The sequence below is a fragment of the Thamnophis elegans genome, chromosome 3 (assembly GCF_009769535.1).
Source record: "Thamnophis elegans isolate rThaEle1 chromosome 3, rThaEle1.pri, whole genome shotgun sequence".
In the NCBI taxonomy this organism is placed as follows: Eukaryota; Metazoa; Chordata; class Lepidosauria; order Squamata; family Colubridae; genus Thamnophis; species Thamnophis elegans.
The window spans coordinates 75,077,271-75,096,784 of record NC_045543.1 but is presented as its reverse complement, the minus strand read 5'-3'; the positions used below and the strand labels follow the sequence as shown (position 1 = coordinate 75,096,784).

General features: G+C 38.8%; 1 protein-coding gene across 2 annotated transcripts in view; it reads left to right on the top strand.

Annotated features, from left to right (window-relative positions):
- JAK2 (Janus kinase 2) overlaps positions 1-19,514 on the top strand; it is a 76,098-nt gene that overhangs the window by 12,844 nt on the left and 43,740 nt on the right. The window contains exons 2-3 of one of the 2 annotated variants that reach the window (XM_032212938.1): positions 10,435-10,579; positions 11,779-12,029. In XM_032212938.1, the coding sequence (XP_032068829.1) occupies positions 11,810-12,029 (220 nt within the window). In that variant the 5' untranslated portion in view covers positions 10,435-10,579; positions 11,779-11,809. The remainder of the gene's footprint in view (positions 1-10,434; positions 10,580-11,778; positions 12,030-19,514) is intronic. The other variant, XM_032212939.1, reaches the window with a different exon arrangement.

Below are 19,514 nucleotides of genomic sequence, written 5' to 3'. Positions count from 1 at the left end.
CAATTATGTTGCTGCAGCAACTTGCCTAGTTTGTATAAAAAGTACAACAGGACTCAGAAAGCAAGTGAAATCAAGAATATTGCACGCTGGTTACTTAATTAAGACCAAGTCTCAGAAATCTTTCTTGTCACTTGTGAAACAATTCCACTAATTCCACTTATGCAAACAGTTCCACTAATTCCTGGTCTGTTTCCAATTTGGAGTCATGTACAGTATCTAAAAGCCCCCCTGCTTGCATATTAACACTCTATATTCAGATCATCTTCAGACCCATCCTGGTTCATGGTGGTGATTTGGTAGTTAAACTCTTGATTTGGACTTGTTCCTGTCAAGAGGAGGCTCATATGAAGTTTCACGTGTTTATGTCAATTGAAATTCTTTCCAGAAGCTTTAAAAATTATTCTATTCCACTTTGCATATGATTTTATTCATTGACTTTTATTATGTTATTCTAAGTTCACCTAAGCCTTGAAAACTCTGAGATTTTAGAGGAGATGGAAAATGATAGAAATATCATTTGTAGCCCACAAGTTATGAATAGATATGCCTGTCTCTTTTGTATACCTAGGCCTCTGGGTGCTGTATGTGTTGCTTAAGCAATACAATTCGATGCTAATTTTAAAACTGGCTTTCATTCATATGTTCAAGGTAACTTTCTTACTACACAGGGAGGAAAAGGATAATAAAATTCATATTTGTACAAAGAACAAATGCATCTTGTAAAAGAACAAAGCCACAAGCATTAAAATCACTGTTTGCTATAAACTACCTGCTGCAAATATACCTACACTCACTTTACAAGTAAGATGGCTTGTACATTAAAGAGAGCTCTTAAGCAGGAACTTACCTGGACACAGGATACTTCTGTATGTATGTAGCAGAATTATAATTATATCCCACAAGAATTCCAACCTACCTTTCCCCTGCTTAGTTTCTGCTTGCAACACATAAAGTGTTACAATTTGTCTCTTTAAAATACCACACCAGGACATAGTCTTCTGCTGAGGATTACTTTGTTGTTTTTCATGTTCTAAGTCTTTAAAAAAAAAAAATACTACCTAACCAGGCATCTTCCATTCTGTACATGTGAGTTTTATTCTTGTTTCCTAATTAAAGAACTTTGGGTTTATCTGTGATAAATTTAACTATTATTTCCCTCTCAGTTCTTTAACCTACCAAGTTATTCTGAATTTTGTTGCTGGGTTTTTATTCCACCCTGTTTTTGTTCCTGCAAATTGGATTAGCATTTTCTCAATCTTCTGTCTTTTAATTGCATTGTTTTGACTTCTTTGTTTAAATTTTAATGTTACTGACAGAATTTATATTTTTTAGAAACACTCAAAGCAGTTTCCATAGTTAAAAAAATAGTTTATGCAAGGTTTAAAAAATGTTTACAATCTCGGGAATGATTGGATTTACTTTTTTTTATTACTGATTCATCACACAATCAGCCAGATGTTTAAACTGGATTTGGCATTTTTATCAATTTATGAAGTCCTTTCCAAGGACCTGGGATTGACAAATATTGATGTTTTTTAAAGTCTTGCTTTGGTAAATATATTTCTCTAAAATATTTTTCCATTGGAGGAAAATGAAAAATTAGCATCTCATATTGTAAGAATTTTAAGTGATTAATGCTAGAAGAAAAATAGTTAGCTCTGTATTCAGAACAAAAATGTCTAGCTCCCTGAAGAAATAATTTTTCAGGTGATTAATTTTTAAAATCATATTTAAGCCTCATAGTCCTGGAAGACTATGAGGCATAGAAGAATCATTAAACTAGTTTCATGTTGTAGTTCTAAAATCCCTTTTATATTTACCTGATCCTGAGAGAGGAGTTAAGTTAGATTTACTGTCAAAGGCATTAGCCCTGTCTGTAAATATACTTTGAAGGTAACTCCCAGGACCATTTTCTGAACATGTGCCAACAGGAAAAATCCCAACACAAGGGCAGCAGGGAATGATGCTATAACTGATACCATCCAAAGCTGCCGAATGATTCAGAAGTATTACAGTTTTTATATTTCCTCTTCTAGTTTCTAAGGTAGCTTATTTATTAAAGCAACTGAAGTAGTCTTACCTTATCACTGTTCATAGCCTTCTTTTAAATCCATTTTCTGCTGCCAAAATAGAGTTTGAAAATGGTCAGACTGTGGCAATTTATACAATCTGATTTTTTTTTAAAAAAGAAATCACTGTTAAGCATTAATTATATATTTTTCAGAACTGGATCAGATAAAGAGGTACAATGGAATATTGTAACAAAATGTCTTTCTTATTTTGCTTCATTATAATACATGTATAACAGATTAATAAATTAGAAAGCTGGTTTTAAGACATTTGTGGCAACAGAAGAATCTTAGAGTCTTAGTGTTTTTTGTTGTTGCAAATATTTTCTCTTCAGCATTTGGGGTAGTTCAAAATATCCGTCATTAACACTTGAGTTATCATTTCACTTAGCATGGAATGTGATTACATTTTATAAATAATAAAAAGTGTGTCACCCCTGTATTTGTTGTGTGTGATTATTTGTGTTAGGTAGTATAAATACAGGTAGTCTTCACTTAACTACCACCTTTGGTTATGGTTATGGTTATGGTTATGGTTAAGTTTATTTATAGGCCGCCCTTTTCCCTGAGGGGACTCAGGGCGGCTTACAACTTATGTAGGAAGGGGAAACATACAATGACATATAGGACAATACATAATTAAAAGAATAGAGCAACATTCATCATTTGGGCGGGGATGGATTATAATCTTTAACCCCAGGTCTGACGGGATAGCCAGGTCTTGAGGGCTGTGCGGAAGGTCTGGAGGGTGGTGAGGGTACGAATCTCCACGGGGAGATCGTTCCAAAGGGTCGGAGCTGCTATTGAAAAGGCTCTCCTCCGCGTAGTTGCCAGTCGACACTGACTGGCAGATGGAACTCGGAGGAGGCCCAATCTATGCGATCTAATGGGTCGCGAGGAGGTAATTGGCAGGAGGCGGTCTCTCAAGTACCCAGATCCACTACCATGAAGGGCTTTGTAGGTGGTAAGTAGCACCTTGAAGCGCACCCGGAGATCAACAGGTAGCCAGCGCAGCTCGCGGAGGATAGGTGTTATGTGGGCGAACCGAGGTGCACCCACAATCACTCGCGCGGCCGCATTCTGGACTAGCTGAAGTCGCCGGATGCTCTTCAAGGGCAGCCCCATGTAGAGCACGTTGCAGTATTCCAGCCTAGAGGTCACAAGGGCCCGAGTGACTGTTGTGAGAGCCTCCCGGTTCAGGTAGGGTCGCAACTGGCGCACCAGGCGAACCTGGGCAAATGCCCCCCTGGTCACAGCCGACAGGTGGTAGTCAAAGGTCAGCTGTGGATCCAGAAGGACTCCCAAGTTGCGAACCCTGTCTGAGGGGTGTAATATTTGACCCCCCAGCCTGAGTGATGGAACGGGACTCAGCGGACGCAACCAAGGTGGCAATATAAGATCTTTTTGCTGCCCTAAGTGCCCTGATGTATTCCTTGGTGCAGGTTGTTAAGAGTGCTCGGTTCGAATCGGATTTATCGGACCTCCATAGGTGCTCTAGGCGTCTCCTCCAGCGCTTCCTCTCCCGGAGCTCCTCGGTGAACCAAGGAGGCCTCCGGGATCCGCCACCTCGGAGTGGCCGTAGTGGCGCAATCCGGTCAAGGGACTCCGATGCTGCCAAGTGCCAGGCAGCAACCAGAGTCTCCACCGGACTGTGGGCGAGAGTATCAGGAATAACCCCAAGCTCCGTCTGGAACCTCACAGGGTCCATCAGTCGCCTGGGGCGGAACCACCTGGTCGGTTCCTCCTCCCTACAGTGGGGGTTTGGTCTCCGGAAGTCGAGCCTCAGTAGGCAGTGGTCTGACCACGACAGGGGTATGATCTCGTTACCCCTCAGACCAAGATCACAAGTCCACTGCTCCGAGAGGAATACGAGGTCGAGCATGTGACCCGCAGAGTGGGTTGGGCCCCGAATTACCTGGGTCAAGCCCATGGCTGTCATGGAAGCCATGAACTCCTGCGCCCCATCAGAGTGTTCACCGAGCGACGGCAAATTGAAATCCCCCAGGACCATAAGCCTGGGGAACTCAATTGCCAGCTCGGCTACTGACTCGAGGAGCGAGGGGAGGGCTGCTGCAACGCTGTTGGGAGGCAGGTACGTTAACAGCAAACCCACTTGACCCTTGAGGTCCAACTTCACCAGCAGGGACTCACACCCGACAAGCTCCGGAGCAGGGATCCTACGAGGTGCTAAAGACTCCCGGATAACAATAGCCACACCCCCACCCCTTCCCTGAGCTCTCGGCTGATGAAGCACCTGAAATCCTTCTGGGCACATCTCTACGAGGGGGACTCCTCCCTCTGGGCCCAGCCAGGTTTCAGTAATACATGCCAGGTCCGCCCCCTCGTCTAAAATTAAGTCCCGGACGAGGGGAGCCTTGTGAACTACAGACCTGGCATTTAGCGACAACAGCCGGAGACCAGGGTCCTGATTACTCGCGCCTTTGGGCTCTGCAACTCCATTGCTAGCAACACATTAGTTAAGAAACACATAAGTATATCAGATATTTGCTTAATGTCCAGTGCAGTCATTAAGCAAATAATTGGTGATTGTTTAGTGTGATATCACATGATCACAACTTGCAACCTACTAATTTCTCCATTGATTTTTCTTGTTGGAGCCAGTTTTGAAGCTCACAAATGTTTTTCAAGTGTCTAAGATATCCTGTGAATGTAGTAAATGTGTGTCGGTTTTGAAGCATCCAAACAGCAATCATATGACCATTTTAAGATTGAGGACCAATAATGAACTTACTTTTTCAGTGCCATCGGAACTTCAAATGGTTACTATACAAAGTAGTTGTTAACCAGCCACTATCTGCATAGAGTTCTATAACTCTGTTCTCCCATACAACTTAAGAATCTTCTTTTAAAGGTTGAATTGAGGAATAGTACCTAGTGCTTAATTACTTCTAAAAGCTGAGGTGAGTGAGGAGGACTTTAAGGGGGTGGATGACATTGCAGAAACATTGTCTACAAATTTTTGATTACCATCAATATCTATGAAAAATTGAAATGGAAATTTATGTCATATCGTAAAATGTGGACCTGAATAGTAACTAAAGAACTAATCTAAAACCAATGAGCAGAATCAATTGTAATTTTTAATTGTCCCTTTTGAAATATTAGTTATGATATTTTGGGCATTATATGTATGATTAAATGAAGTATTTTACTTGTATAAATACTTATAAATGTACTTCAGCCTACTAGAAAAAGACCCCAAATCATTAACTTCCTAACTGTTCTGTTTGTTGCCGAGAAGCATCAAGAACAAACATTAAGGGTATTCTGACATTGTTTGCTTTTGCAAAATAAACTACTGCAAAATTATAACCTGATGATAAAGGAGTAAATATATGAATGTTTGTTTTGAAGGTGTAGACTATTTTACATCACTGGCCAAAGTCTTTGTGAGATAGTACAGGTAATCCCTCCACTTAACAACCATTTGTTACAACATTGTGACTGTTTGAACTTACAATGACATTGAGAGAAGTGACTTACAACCAGTCCTCGCACTTACAACTGTTGCAACATCCTACAGTCACATGCTCAAAATTCATGTGCTTGGCAAACAGCATGTATTTACAACAGTTGTAGCATTCCAGGAACAATGTGGTTGCCATTTGCCGACTTCCCAGCTGGCTTCTGATAAACAAGGTCAATGGAAGAAGCCAGATTCCCTTAATGGCTGCAGTATTCACTTAAAAATGCCAAAAAAGGGTCATAATATCAGGTGTTACTTACTTAGCCACCTTACTTAAGTGTGGTTGTAAGTCTAGGATTACCTGTATTTCATATTTTCCTATAAAAGCCTTTTACAGCACATAGTTTCTGGGATTTGTTTGCAACAATAAAGATGATTTTTTTAAAAACAACAATGCTAACAGACCAAACTCTTTAGTGCAAAGATTAACTCATGCTAAGACAGAATCAAGTTTGCATGACTTTAGCTTTGTGCCTTAAACATATTTAGCAAACATAGTGTGTAAATGGTGATTTATAGATTAATATAAATAAAATCAATTGTAGGTGATTAAGCAAATGAAGGTTAAGCAAACCATAACCCATTATAGAATGTGTGAACTCAAAATTGGATGATCGCTCTTTTTCCAAATTCTCAAATTGGCCAAGAATTATGTAAATCTTTTCAGTCCAAATTGATTTCTATTTCCAAAACAACTGAATCAAGAAAGATTGTTATGCTATGAGATGGAGAGGAGAACATACAAAGCTTTTGTAGATCTTAAACTTCATATAGTATAACACAAGTGTTTTACCGCCAGCGGGTTTTTTTTGTGTGTGTGTGCATATTTTTTTTCATTTTACAAGTGATGTTTACTTTCAAAGCCATGGTCTGTTTTTGTGGTTTTCTGCTTTCTGTCAAGCTGTGTTGGCAGAGATAAGTGTAATCTTCATTATGCATGTTGACTTATATCTAGATTACAGGCTAGTTGTCTTTTCAGATATGTGGCAAATACATAGACATTGGACAAAATACTATGTTAAATAAACAGTTGTTAAAACACTATGTTCTATCTGTTTATTAATTTGTTACTTAACACTTGATGTGCTTCATTTCACATAAGGCTTGAACGAAGTCTTAAGAGAATATATGGTGTATGCTATATATGATATCTTTTATATAACTTATCATTAGCTTGGGGGGGGGCAAGGAAATGAAATTAATATTTCAATGCTTCCAGAAATGTAATTTTATTTAAAGTGGGATTCAATTTAATGTAGGGGAACTGTATTAAATTTAAACTTACGCGAAGCTGTCTCAGGCATAAATACATTTTCTTTTTTGTAAATTAAAAATATTTTAACAGCAATTTTCGAAGGAGCATTCAGAACTCTCAGGCTGTCTCTCCAAAGTTTAGTTCTAGCTCTGCCTTTAGGAAACCTCTGCAGTGAGTTCTCTTAATTAAGCAGAACATCCATATCCAGAGGCAGAATAACTGAATACCAGAGGTTGGCCACAGACTGTACTGTTGTTGTTTCATAATCTTTGTGAAAGAAAGTTTACAAGAACAATTTGGTTATCCATTACTAAAAATTGAATAACTGCAGTCAGGAATTTGACATGATTCTTCAGTTAGTTTATCCCACCACAAATTTTAGTTATTTTTTGTCCAACCATTGAACTTTATCCTCTTATTTATCTACCTACTTATGACCTCAGTGAGCAGTTATGAAGCTAATTTTTTCAGCAACTGCTTTATGTTAGCCAGTCTCTTTGCTTCTATTTTTACCAACATGTAGCTGTATAGACAAATGAATACTCTGCTCTGTTGCTACAACATGGGCATTCATACGTCTTTCAGGAACATCCCAAAAGGTTAAGTAGATGGACATTTGTAGGCATCAGAGCTTTTGGTAGAGGTTAGAGCGGTGATTGCGAACCTATGGCACACGTGCCAGAGGTGGCACGAAGAGCCTTCTCTGCTGGCACATGCGCCATCGCCTCAGGTCAGATTTCCATGGCATTTCTTTCATGAGCTTCTATTTCCCTGCCAACGATGAAATAGAAGCTCATGAAAGAAAAGAATTTACCTTTTATTGCGCTCCTGGTGTTGGGATGCCACGCCTCCCACAGTCCAGCTAGTCTTCGGGTCTTTGCTGCGCATGCACAGTTTGGGCATATAAAAGGTTTGTCATCACTGGGTTAAAGTCACGGTTGCCTCCTGGGTGTCCATGAACATTAGTTTTTTTTAATTATATTCAAAGATGAGTGAACATGAAGTTTTGCTCATGATGCATTCCCTACGGGAACTATCATTGTTTGAAAACAGAGGCTTTTTTGCCCTCCCTCAGTCCGCAGCAGAACTCTGCAGGCTTCAGCAGAGCTGGGACAAGGCAAAAATGCCCCCATTTTTGCAAAAAATGGACAGTTTTTACAAAAACAGATGCTTTTTTGCCTTCCCTCAGCCCCCAGCAGCACTCTGCAGGCTTCAGCAGGGGCTGAGGAAAGGCAAAAACTTTTTTTCTCTTACTTAATCTCTTTGAAATCTTTGTGCGTCTTATACACTGGTGCGTCTTATAGTCCGAAAAATACGGTACATCAAAGGAAGAATTTAATTATTTCCCAACTTTTCTACTTTCTGAGAATGGCGTTTGTTTTTGCAGTACTTTTTTTTTGTAATGAGAACAGTGTTTCCATGTTTTTGATCCATGAGTATTTGTACTCTGAATACATGAAGCATACACATTGTTTAGTTTATGGCAGCACTTGTTTTCAGGATAGTTACCATCTGCTAAAACATTTATTGCAGGGATGGCAAACCTTTTTCATACTGCGTGCCAAAATTGTGCGCACTGCGTGCCAAAATTGCATGCACATGGCCATTCAATCTCCCCGCCCATCTGTGCATGCATGCATAACTCCCCCCCCCCAAGAACATGCACACTTGACCCTTCCCCAGGCTCCAGAGGCTTTCCTGAAGCCCCTGGAAGGCAAAAAAACAGCCCTAACGCCCCAACTGGAAGTTTGGAAACGAACTTCTGGTTGGCCCGTTGGGGCCGTTTTTCACCCTCCCCAGCCTCTGGAGGTTTTTCTGAAGACTGGAGAAGGTGAAAATGGCGTCCCCTGGCCCTCCGGAGGGGCAAAAAATCAGCTGGCTGGCACACACATGCACGCCAGAGCTGATGGCTGGTATGCCACCAAATATGGCTCTGTGTGCCACAAGTTCGCCATCACGGATTTATTGAATAGTAGAATCATAGTTCACAACAGATGAGTTCATGATTAACAGACTGATGATTACATAGTATATGATCACTGTTTTCCAAACCTCTTTATAACTGTGTTAATATATCTTGATGCTAGAATACCCCCTTTTGAGTTGTGAGTTGTTGAATCTTTTGGAATAAATTATCACAGATTTCTAAAAACTGTGTGTTGTATATAGGCTTACCATTGCCTTCTTCCTAAAACTAAGAGACAATATCTAGCTTGATATCATTCAGTTGTCTAAGGCAGAATTTAAGGTCTCCCTGTTTCTAGCCTGGGGCTTTGACCACTACCATATTTTTTGGAGTACAAGAGACACCTTCCCCCCCTAAAAGAACGTGGAAATGTTGGTGCGTCTTATACACCGAATACAGCCATTTTTGGTCTCCCAAAGCCCCACCCACACATTCTATTTTGGTGAAAAGCGGGCAAAAAATGGGCTGTTTTATGCAAAAATGGGGGAATTTTTGCCTTCCCTCACCCCCAAGAAGCACTCTGCAGGCTTCAGCAGGGCTGAGGGAAGGGAAAAAAGGTCCCATTTTGTTGAAAATTGGGCCATTTTTGCCTTCCCCCAGCTCTGCTGAAGCCTGCAGAGTGCTCGTGGGGGCCAGGGAGGACAATATTTTTCTTACTTACTTCTTCAAAATCTTGGTGCGTCTTATACACCAGTGCGTCTTATAGTCCGAAAAAATACAGTACATCAAACTGGCTTCCTTATAGCCTTATAAAACCATGCTGAATTTTAGTATTTCATTTTTTTCCTTTCAAAAATGAGTATAGGAATAAGAGTAGAAGGCCTCAAGGGGTCAAAATATTCCCCCACTTTTCTCAATTTCCAACCTTTCTTTCTCTTGCTGCCAAATTTTACTGTAATAATTTCAATCTATTTTTCAAAATTAGGTTGAGACAGAAAGTAGCTTGATTCATACACACTACTCACCATTAAAGCCCACCAAACATTTTCATTCCAAGAATACCCTCAAATCATCAGTGACTCTTTAGAGGATTAGAGTTGTGTCTCTAAATCTTGGAAACTTTCCCACCCTTTATTCTTATGCAAGAAGGATTTTTCTGTTGTGGATTCTTGAAAAATATCCAATTGTGTTTTTGATGTCCATGAGTAAAATTAGGTCATTAAAAGTTTATTTCACTTAAAATACACTTAGGTATAAATAAAGTATTACATTTATTAGTTTAAAGTAAAAGGGAAAATTACTGATAGTTGGGCAGTAATTTATTTTTTTACATTCTCAACTTTCAACTATATTTAATAACTCTGATACTATCTTTATCTCAAGTGTCATTTGATCATTACAGAGATGAATTGTATAAAGGGATGCAAATGTTTAAAACTCTCAAAAGCGCTGCTCTATAGGATGCTATTTCTAAATTCTATTCATAGTCTGCCAGCTTTATTTTTTTCCTGGATTGCCTTCCTGACATATTTTGCCATTGTGTCCAGGCATAGCACCTCACTCAATTGCTGACTTCTGTCATTGAGGCCACTTGCCATTTATGAAGTATTATTAAATACCTTCCTTAAGAATAAAAATAGAAACTATATTAACATAAACCTGGTCTGTCTATGGTGAAAAATTGGACAGTCTGACATAATATCATTTTTTCCTCTAGAATTTCACCTGTCACAGAAATCAGTATCAATCGACGCTTGTGCAAGATTAAAGAGCCTTGCTTATTTGGGCTAAGGTATTCTGAAGCTAAAAATATAATCCAAAATCCTATCTCAGCCAGGACGGCTATGTTTTGCATGTTGGAGGTGAGATCCAAAAGTTCTCCTTAAGATCAAATGTATCCAACATACTGTAAACTCATTAACTGATGTAGCATTTATCTTTAAGAAATGCATATATTTTGCAGGAGCCTACCTATTCTTTTCTGAATCATTACACATTAGATAATTCAGTATACATAACTAAAGCTAATAAAAGGGTCAGATAGAAAAGTTTTTCATGTAGCAGTTCAATGTGGCTGGACTCGCTGCCTTTCAGCTCTTTATTTGTCATATAAAAACTGCCCGATACCCATTTTGTGAGCCTGTGTTTTGCAGTGGGCTACAATAGAGCTGCATTTCACAATGCTGTATTGAAGGGATCTCTTGCAGCAACTACCTTGTGGCACTTTAAAAGCAGTCACATTATTATTGTATTAACTCTGGATTATGTCATCAACTACATGTGAAGAAGGTATTGTGACTTGTTTAAGTTCTGAAAAATGAGCCTTCTGCCTCTCAAAGCAAAGTAGATTAATGAGGATTAGAACTGAAAGGAATAAAATGTGTTATTACTGGGAAGCGTTAAAAAAACAGAATCCTGCACACATGTTCATATAAGGCAACATCAGGTGTTAGTTGAGTGCACCACCACTTGTATGGGGTGCCAGATTTTTGTCTTCGGTTTATGCCTTTGGGAAAGTTGCTCAATATGCCTGCAAGAGATGAAGCAATAAGGGCAGTCATTTACAAGATCCTGGGACAGCAAAGTCCAACGCCCTTCCCCTCAAGCATAACTAACTAGGGTTCTGTCCTCAAAGTCCTGTCTGGCCTTGATTTTATTTGAAATGATTTTGGTGCTGCAAATGATTTCTGGTGTTGACGAAATGTTAAATATGGTTGGATTTTTGAAATTCTCAGTCATCTCTTTTCTCAGTTACCACGTAGTATCAGAGAATACATATCTACATTTTGCTGGATTTAGTTTTTTTGAGAAGTTGGTGCTGAACTATAAGAAACATTATTTGCTTCAGATTACTTAGAAGGTCAATTGAGAGTCAGTGAGTCTATAAAACTCTATCATCGGCTTATGATAAATTCTTAAGAGTTTAGGAGAGAGAGAATGCATTCATTTTTGGAATGCTGGACTGGTCTGAATAAACCAAATCTATAAACCAAATTTAAATTAATGCAAAATATTCTATATATATAAAGTGTTTACAAATTTTAATTTTAATATCTTGCAGGAAGATATGCTGAACAGAATGTAAAGATATCATGGCCTTACTTACAGTGACAGATATGGAAGGAACAGTATCATCCTCTATTCATCAAAATGGTGGCATTGTTGGAAATTCTACCATTTCTCGACCGTCAGAACAGCTGTTTCGAATTTACCTTTATAATTCCCCAGGAAGGACAGAAGGTGACTATCTACTGTTTCCAGCTGGAGAGTATGTCACAGAAGAAATTTGTGTGGCCTGCTGTAAGGCTTGCGGTAAGAACATAACTTTTTTTTTTTTTAAATGCACAAATATTGTCTTCCTTTGTTAGGATTTAGTAAGAATTTCTTTGGATCAAATGAATGGGTCTGTTCAACTCCTCCCCCTTTCAGTATGCAACGGTAGCTCGTCATATTAGTCTTGTTTAGACAAGTTTTATAATTATTTTCTTTCTTTCTCTCTCTTCTTCTTTCTCTTCAGTTTGTACGCCACCTAACACCTCCAAAGTCTCCCATTCCTTCCCACTCCCTTTCTCTGGTATAGTCAGCAGAAAAAGTCTGTTTCTAATTTATCCATTATTCAGTCGCAAATTCACATTTAAAATGTATTACATAGTACAGCTACAGAAATTGTGCTTTCATGGATAACAACTGCCAGATGATTTTCAGGACCCAATGGGGGAGCTTCACACTGGAAGTGGTAGACTAATTAATACCTAATCCCACCCCACCCACCCCATGTATCCGACTCCCTCCTTTTCCATGTTGTGTTAATGAGTTTATCTGCTGTGCTATTTTATAATAGATGGTTTTTTAAAAAATGTAATGGTTTTTTGTTGCAAGCCACCCAGTCATTAAATGCAAGATGGGAGGCAAAGAAATAATAAATAAATAAAATATATAAAAAGTAAGACTAATGAAAGTTTATGTACAGTGCTAAAATAAAATAGCTAGTTATATTGACCATGCCAAAGGAGGAAATAGGAGCTGATTTATGTATCACTGAACTATAATTTAGAGATACATATTACATATCTTTTATTGATTACATTTTATATTTAATGGATTAAGTGAATCTTGTTAAAGGATTGAGGGTAAGGCCATTATATTACTTAGAGCTTCGCTGCTGTTGTATGTCATGGCACAAATCCGTATCTTTAGTTTACGGTATATGTCAAAGAGATTAAAAAGTAATTTAACTCATGCTGTGGAAGTAAGTGACCAGTTACTTCCAAAATCATTTTTGAGAACAGTGCCAGGAATCTTTGTTATCCAGTGAGTAATTTGATAGCAGTTTTTGGAACACATGAGACCATGGATGCACTGCTTGTTGGCAATTTGTTAAAGCAACGTTTGGATAGGTGTGTGTGTGTGTGTGTGTGCACGCTGCTAAGATTATGCAACTGTTGTATGGAGTTTTCCATTATAGTTTTGTCGTCCTGGAGACAGATAAATGACTTTTCGAGTGGCAGACAGATGCTATGTTCACACTTCTGTCTTCTGAAGGACCTCTTGCAGAATTGATATGAGGCATTGATTACTTTAATTTGGCAAAGATTCCACAATTAAAAAGCCCATATCAATATATACAAGAAATAACTTCATGGCGGACTTACTTGTAAGTCATATTACTGCACCATTTATTTACCACTTAACTCTGAAACTAGCAACAACATTTAGACTTATATAACGCTTCACAGTGCTTTACAGCCCTCTCTAAGCAGTTTACAGAGTCAGCCTATTGCCCCCAACAATCTGGGTCCTCATTTTATCAACCTCAGAAGGATGCAAGGCTGAGTCAACCTTGAGCTGGTGAGACTCGAAACTGCCAAACGGCAGACATCCAGCAGTCAACAGAAGTATCCTTCAGTACTGCATTCTAACCACTGGGCCACCACAGCTCTTGCACTTCAATTTGGACCATGCCTCAAATTATCTGAAATTAATAATTTGGCCACTTTACTCTAGTGTCAGGAATGAATTTATATAGATAAACAAATAATATTTTGCCTGTAGGGACCTCCAAAGCAATTTGGGTCCTTAAAGAATTTTTTTGCAAGACATGGTATGGCATGGCACCTGAATTAATCTCTTCCTGTCTTATGTCATTGATTTTTTTCATAGATTGCAATAAGCCATATGTTTTGATGGATATTGCTTTAGCATGGTTATATTATATACTACACAATGCAAAGGCGTATAAGTCACTTTTATGGTAGGCTGTTTTCAGGCATATGACTGAATGTGTGATTGAATATGCCTCCTTTGACCCTGCCTCCTATTGGCATGTAATATCAATTTCTCTCAGGAGAAATCGACTTCATACCGGAAGAATATCCTTGTTTTTGTCTTGCAGTGTGTGTTTTCCTTGCACAAGAAGAGCAATAGAGGTATGACAGTAGGGCTGATTTCCATGTACAAGAGTTAAAAGTATTGAAAAGATAGGGGGTACAGGCAAGCCCAATCCCCAATATTCCTGCACAGTGTATTTCACATATTTTCTGAGAAGTTCTACAAGTGGTTTTTGTTTAACTTCATACATTTACAGTCCCAACTTATCCAGGTTTCTTATTGTAGATAACTTTTGTGACCACCTTCCTGATGATTAAGTAGAGAGCTAGGGGACATAATTCGTATGTACATACATACATTCCACATTTAAAATGGTAAGATATGCAGGGAGATGCCTATAAATGCTTGCATGGAGCTATTTTTTTCAAGTCAAGTTGTATTTGGAAATTTCACTCGTTTGTTTTAAAGGAGGGGCCCTGATTTAAACATGTTGGCAGCAGGTAATTGACTAGACTAAAAAAATTAACAAGATAGCATTGTTTGCATTGTAAAAACAAGATTTGCTAATTTTGGCAGTTGCTACAGAAAGCAGTAAGTGAAAGTATTTGGCTATGATCAGTGTGATGGCAAGAATGCTAAAGGTCATAGACGTATTCTTAATCCTCTGTCTGACTTGGTTTTCATCCCAGATACATAATCATAGTGCCAGAATGCTTTTCTGAGTCTGAATTGATACTTCATTTCCATATTAAAATTTCTGCAGAGTCATGGAGGGGAGTAGGAAAAGGGATAGTGGAACCCGAGGGCAGAGTGAAAAGAGGGATCCACCCAGAATCCCTGTGTAGCCATAAGAGAACTAATTACAACCCTCCTTGAGTGCCATTGACCCTTATCTAAGTCTATACAGGTGCTAACCATTAATTAAGATTCCTGTGGGTGGGCTTTTAACCATAAATCAGTTTAATTGAACCTTCCTGCATGGACCTATTCTTTTGCTCCTGACGCGGGGGCAGGTTGCATAGCTACAGAATATATCCATTGACTAATATTCAAAAAATTCTAGGATTAGTAAAAATTCAGTATTTGTAATTTTCTTTTTATTGGTAGTAAGCATTCTGTTCTTTTTCATTCAAGTAGGGTAAATTTTCTCAATAGGAAATAATTACCGAATAACCAAATAAGAACAAGGTGGTTTTTTAAAAAAAAAATGCTATGTCAGTTACATTAGAATTGGTCTTTATATCATCATCTTATAGATCAGCTTTCACAGGGTTATGATAGATTTTATTTAAAAAGAATTGAATGCAAAATAAAAATAAACAATTACATGCTGAGAATTATTTAATATCTATGCATTCATTCATTAGTATTCATTAATACAATATATTAAATAATTTATAAAGCTGCTCTCGCTCACCCGCCTCCCAACCTCATGATGCATGGCCCAGCTCCATCACCCCCGCCATCCCAGCCTGGCTTTTTCCGCGGGTTCCAACCCGAGTCTTTCGGCAATGGCCACTCTGGGCACACACTCTATGGTTCACTGGCATTTGGAAGTCACCAAGCCGCGGGAGCCGGGAGACGGTGAACAGGCACTCACGCGGCTTGGCAATACCCCATGGTCAGTGAATGGCGCTGTGCCCGGCTGCAAAGGAGGTTTGCCAGGTGGCTGCTCATGAGCGTGATTGCTTCATGGCTGTTGTGTTGTGCTGCTGCGATAGCACAACACAGCCATTCACCCATGAGGCTGTGCCCGGCTCTTTGGGAGCCTGCTTGCAAGAGAGCAGCCGCCCGGCAACCCCAAAACAATAAACCCTGTCCCCATAATAAAGCCCGAGCCATATTTTGTAGGTGGTAAGAAAATAAGACCCTGTCATATTTTGGGGAAAACACCGTAGTTTTTGGCATTATTTGTCCAGGAAATACTATTTCATTTCATGTCTTTCTTTTAATATCCATTATATGATTTTTAAAAAAATAATCTGTATTGCCAAACGCTTCTTGCCCAACATGGTCATTCCTATATTCCTTCTTGAAGCTCCACTAGCATTCACTTCTTAATAGGTAAGGAGCAATAATTACATTTATGTTAAAATTGTGACCCTATGGGCTGATGTATAATGATTAAACAGAACATTTGGTGAACAACAACACACTAACAACCTATGTCTAGAAAAGCAATTAGAAGACATAATTCCTGCTCAAGTGAAAAGCCCAACATATGTAACCAAATTGTTCAGTCTCTTTGAGTTCAGTACCTGGATATTTAAATAATTAAAGATGATACATTATTGCATCGTTTTAATTATTGTAATGTATAAATTCAACATTATAAATATGGACCTGATCTCTGCTGACTCATCACTGATTAGAAGTTTGCTTCTAGAACAGCAGAAATTTAGCTTGAAGTGGAGAAAACAGCTAAGGGAAAAGAATAAAGGCACTTTAAAAGCACTAATGAGTTCTCTGTTTAAGTTTTGAAATAATTGTAGAGATCAAAATGTGATATGCACACCTGGAAACATAAGATTAAACTGGCTAAACATGCACAGGACAGATCTCATGACTGATCCTTATCATTAGTTGTGTGAGAGAGGTAAGATATTTATGCTTCTTTTTGTTTTGAACCTAATATATGCAATGTACTGCATGCCTATGTTAGGGTGTAGTGCACTACCTCTTTATACCAGTAATCCCTTAGTCTCACAATATGTCAGTGCTTAACAAAGGGAATCTTGAATTGCCCTTGGAAACCAACTGATACAGTCATGTAGCAGTGGTGACACATGGGCATACAGTTTTCAAGGTAAGTGTTCTTACAGCGGCATTAGTCATTTTGGGGGGGGGGGGAGAAGGATTCTTCTTTCAGCACAGATGGAGAAGGAAGCTGCACTGACTGCTCCCCTAGTTAGCTTGTTATTTTGTTAGAAATCCGGAGGCTGTCGGGAGGGTCAGAAGATGAAGATGCCTGTCTTGAATAGGGGTTCACAGCTGTGAGGGTGACAACAACCTAGAAAACCAAAAGTCAACCCAACACATCCAAGTCAAGTGTCTTGCGTACCCTTAAGCTTGAAGATTCATGCTTACATCAGTAGAGAAAGAAATATTGAATATAAATATATTTTTACATAGGGATACTAAAGCACCTGCTTATCACCACAAAACTGTTCTGCAAACTGCTGGCAGCAATATGTAGTCTGCGTTTCCCACAAGCAGCAAAGCACTTATTCTCAAACAAAACAAAGTACATGCAGCTGTATTGTGGGTGTACAAAACTCTCAGAACACACATATTTTGACTTTTGTTCAAAACACTAAGGAAATAGCTGTTTTGAAGTCAGCATATTTCAAGCTCAGAACTAAGTTTGTAGAGATTCTCAGTCGTCCAGGTCATGGTTGTCTCAAAGGTGGCCACTGGACTTTCTTGTTTTTTTTTCTTTTGAAGACGTTACGCTATACAACTTGGGGTGAACACTCTTTGGGAGTAGGAATGGATTTCCAGAGGAAAAATTGCAGACTACAGGAACCAATAGAACTACTCAGGTGACCCTGAGGATACAGATAAACCTCCAAGTGCTTCAATGACACTCTACAAGGATACAAATGACCAGCTTTCTGCAAGGAATGTACATCCTTCCATTCCCCACTATCCTGCCAGAGCTGAAGAAGCTTCTTGGATGAGAAGCAAAACATCTTCAAAAGAAGAAGAAAGTCCCAATGTCTTGTGAAAAAGCATTTTTGGAAGAATATTTAGCACACTTTTACCAGCTCCCCAATAAAATGTGATGATAAGTCCTCTTCATTATTCCATCTTGTAAGACAAGATGGTGAACTATCCTGGAGGAATAATGAAACTGAAAGAGCAGAACAGTGAAAAAATATGTAATTAGGAGCATAATTTGTTGCTACTTGGACTCCTTTGCAAGGAATGAGAAGGTTCATTATTTTTCATGAATTAATTATATCTATAATCTATTAAACCAGTTAGAACTGGTTTCCAAAGCAGCTTGCAATTAAAATATACAAAAAGATACATATCTCCATCATAAAATATATAGTTATGTTTTTTAATCCTAGAAGTAGCTGACTTCATCTTGATTCAAGGGCCTTCACATAGAACAGATGGAAGGATCTGCAGCTGAATTCAAGGGCTGCCTCAGATAATTTTATTATTCTTAGTTATTATGTTAGCATTACAACCTAGCTTTGTAGGTAGAGGTAGAATAAAAGAATTTTCAAATTTGAGGTGGCAGATTGATACGTCTTGATCTGTCTACAGGATTGATATTTCAAACCACCTTTTCTCAATTCCTAAAGACAAGGTCAGTCTAATTTATTCTTTGTGTTTTTCGCAATAATAGGCTTTTGAGAAGAAAATTCTGCAGGTGCAAAAAAACAAGCAGAAAAAATTCAAATATGACTATAAATACACATATTTTTTTCTAAAATGGATTTTTATTTCCAAGGTATTGATAGGTCATTGATAACAATTTGAGCAATTGGGTTTAAAGGAATAAAGCCATTCAAACTATGTACTCTCTATGTAAGGAAAAATGTTGACAAGGATTTGAGAATTTGGGAAAAAAAAGTTTTGCTATCCAATTACATGTATTAAGATTTCCAAATTCAAGGAGGTAGCTGGTTTTTGTAATTTTCTTGTTCACATTGAACTGTCCCATAGTGTTACAAGGATTCTCCTGCTTTCTGGGACAGATTGGCATGGCATGGTGTCTGTGTGTATGCATGTGTGCATGCGCATATTTGCATGCTTGTGTTGCAATAGTGGGTTACAGATCCCAGAACAGGCCCGGCGTCGCCCATATGGATCTGTACGGTGCATGCGTACATGTGCATGGCACGCGCATGCACTGTAGCTGCCAGTGATGCTTCTGCAAGCCTCCGTGACACTTGAGCTGCTCGTCAGAGTATCGTGCAGGCGCTGTATGTGCCATGTGCATGTGCAGAAGCGCAGAAGGCTTTAAAGGACAAGTAAGGAGCTCAGGTGGGCGAGTGGGCCCCCCCGGAGCACCGGAACGGAACGCTACCTAGTGCTCCACGCAGGCTCCGGTACCCTTATACTGGGGTGTACTGCAACCCACCACTGATGTGTTGACTATAAAATTTCTGGAAATCTACTTTTATTCTGATCATCTACTGGCCAAAGAGCCTTTTCTTTGCAGAGAGACACCATTAACAGTTTCCATTTAGTTTATCTTCTCTATTTTTAGCATGTGAATATATATCCAACTTGTGAAATCAAAGCCAGTAGTTAAGGGAGGTTATACAGTGACTGCTGTTAAAGGGACACCCAGTCCTATTCCTTTCTGTATAATGTTTGTTTATACCTCTTGTGTTTGTATTTAAAAATTGCTGAAAATAATTACTGAGATATAATACTATCTGTCTAGATATTTGCTTTTAAAAAAAAATTATTGATAATCTTTTGAGATTTAAAATCCAAAGAAAGAGT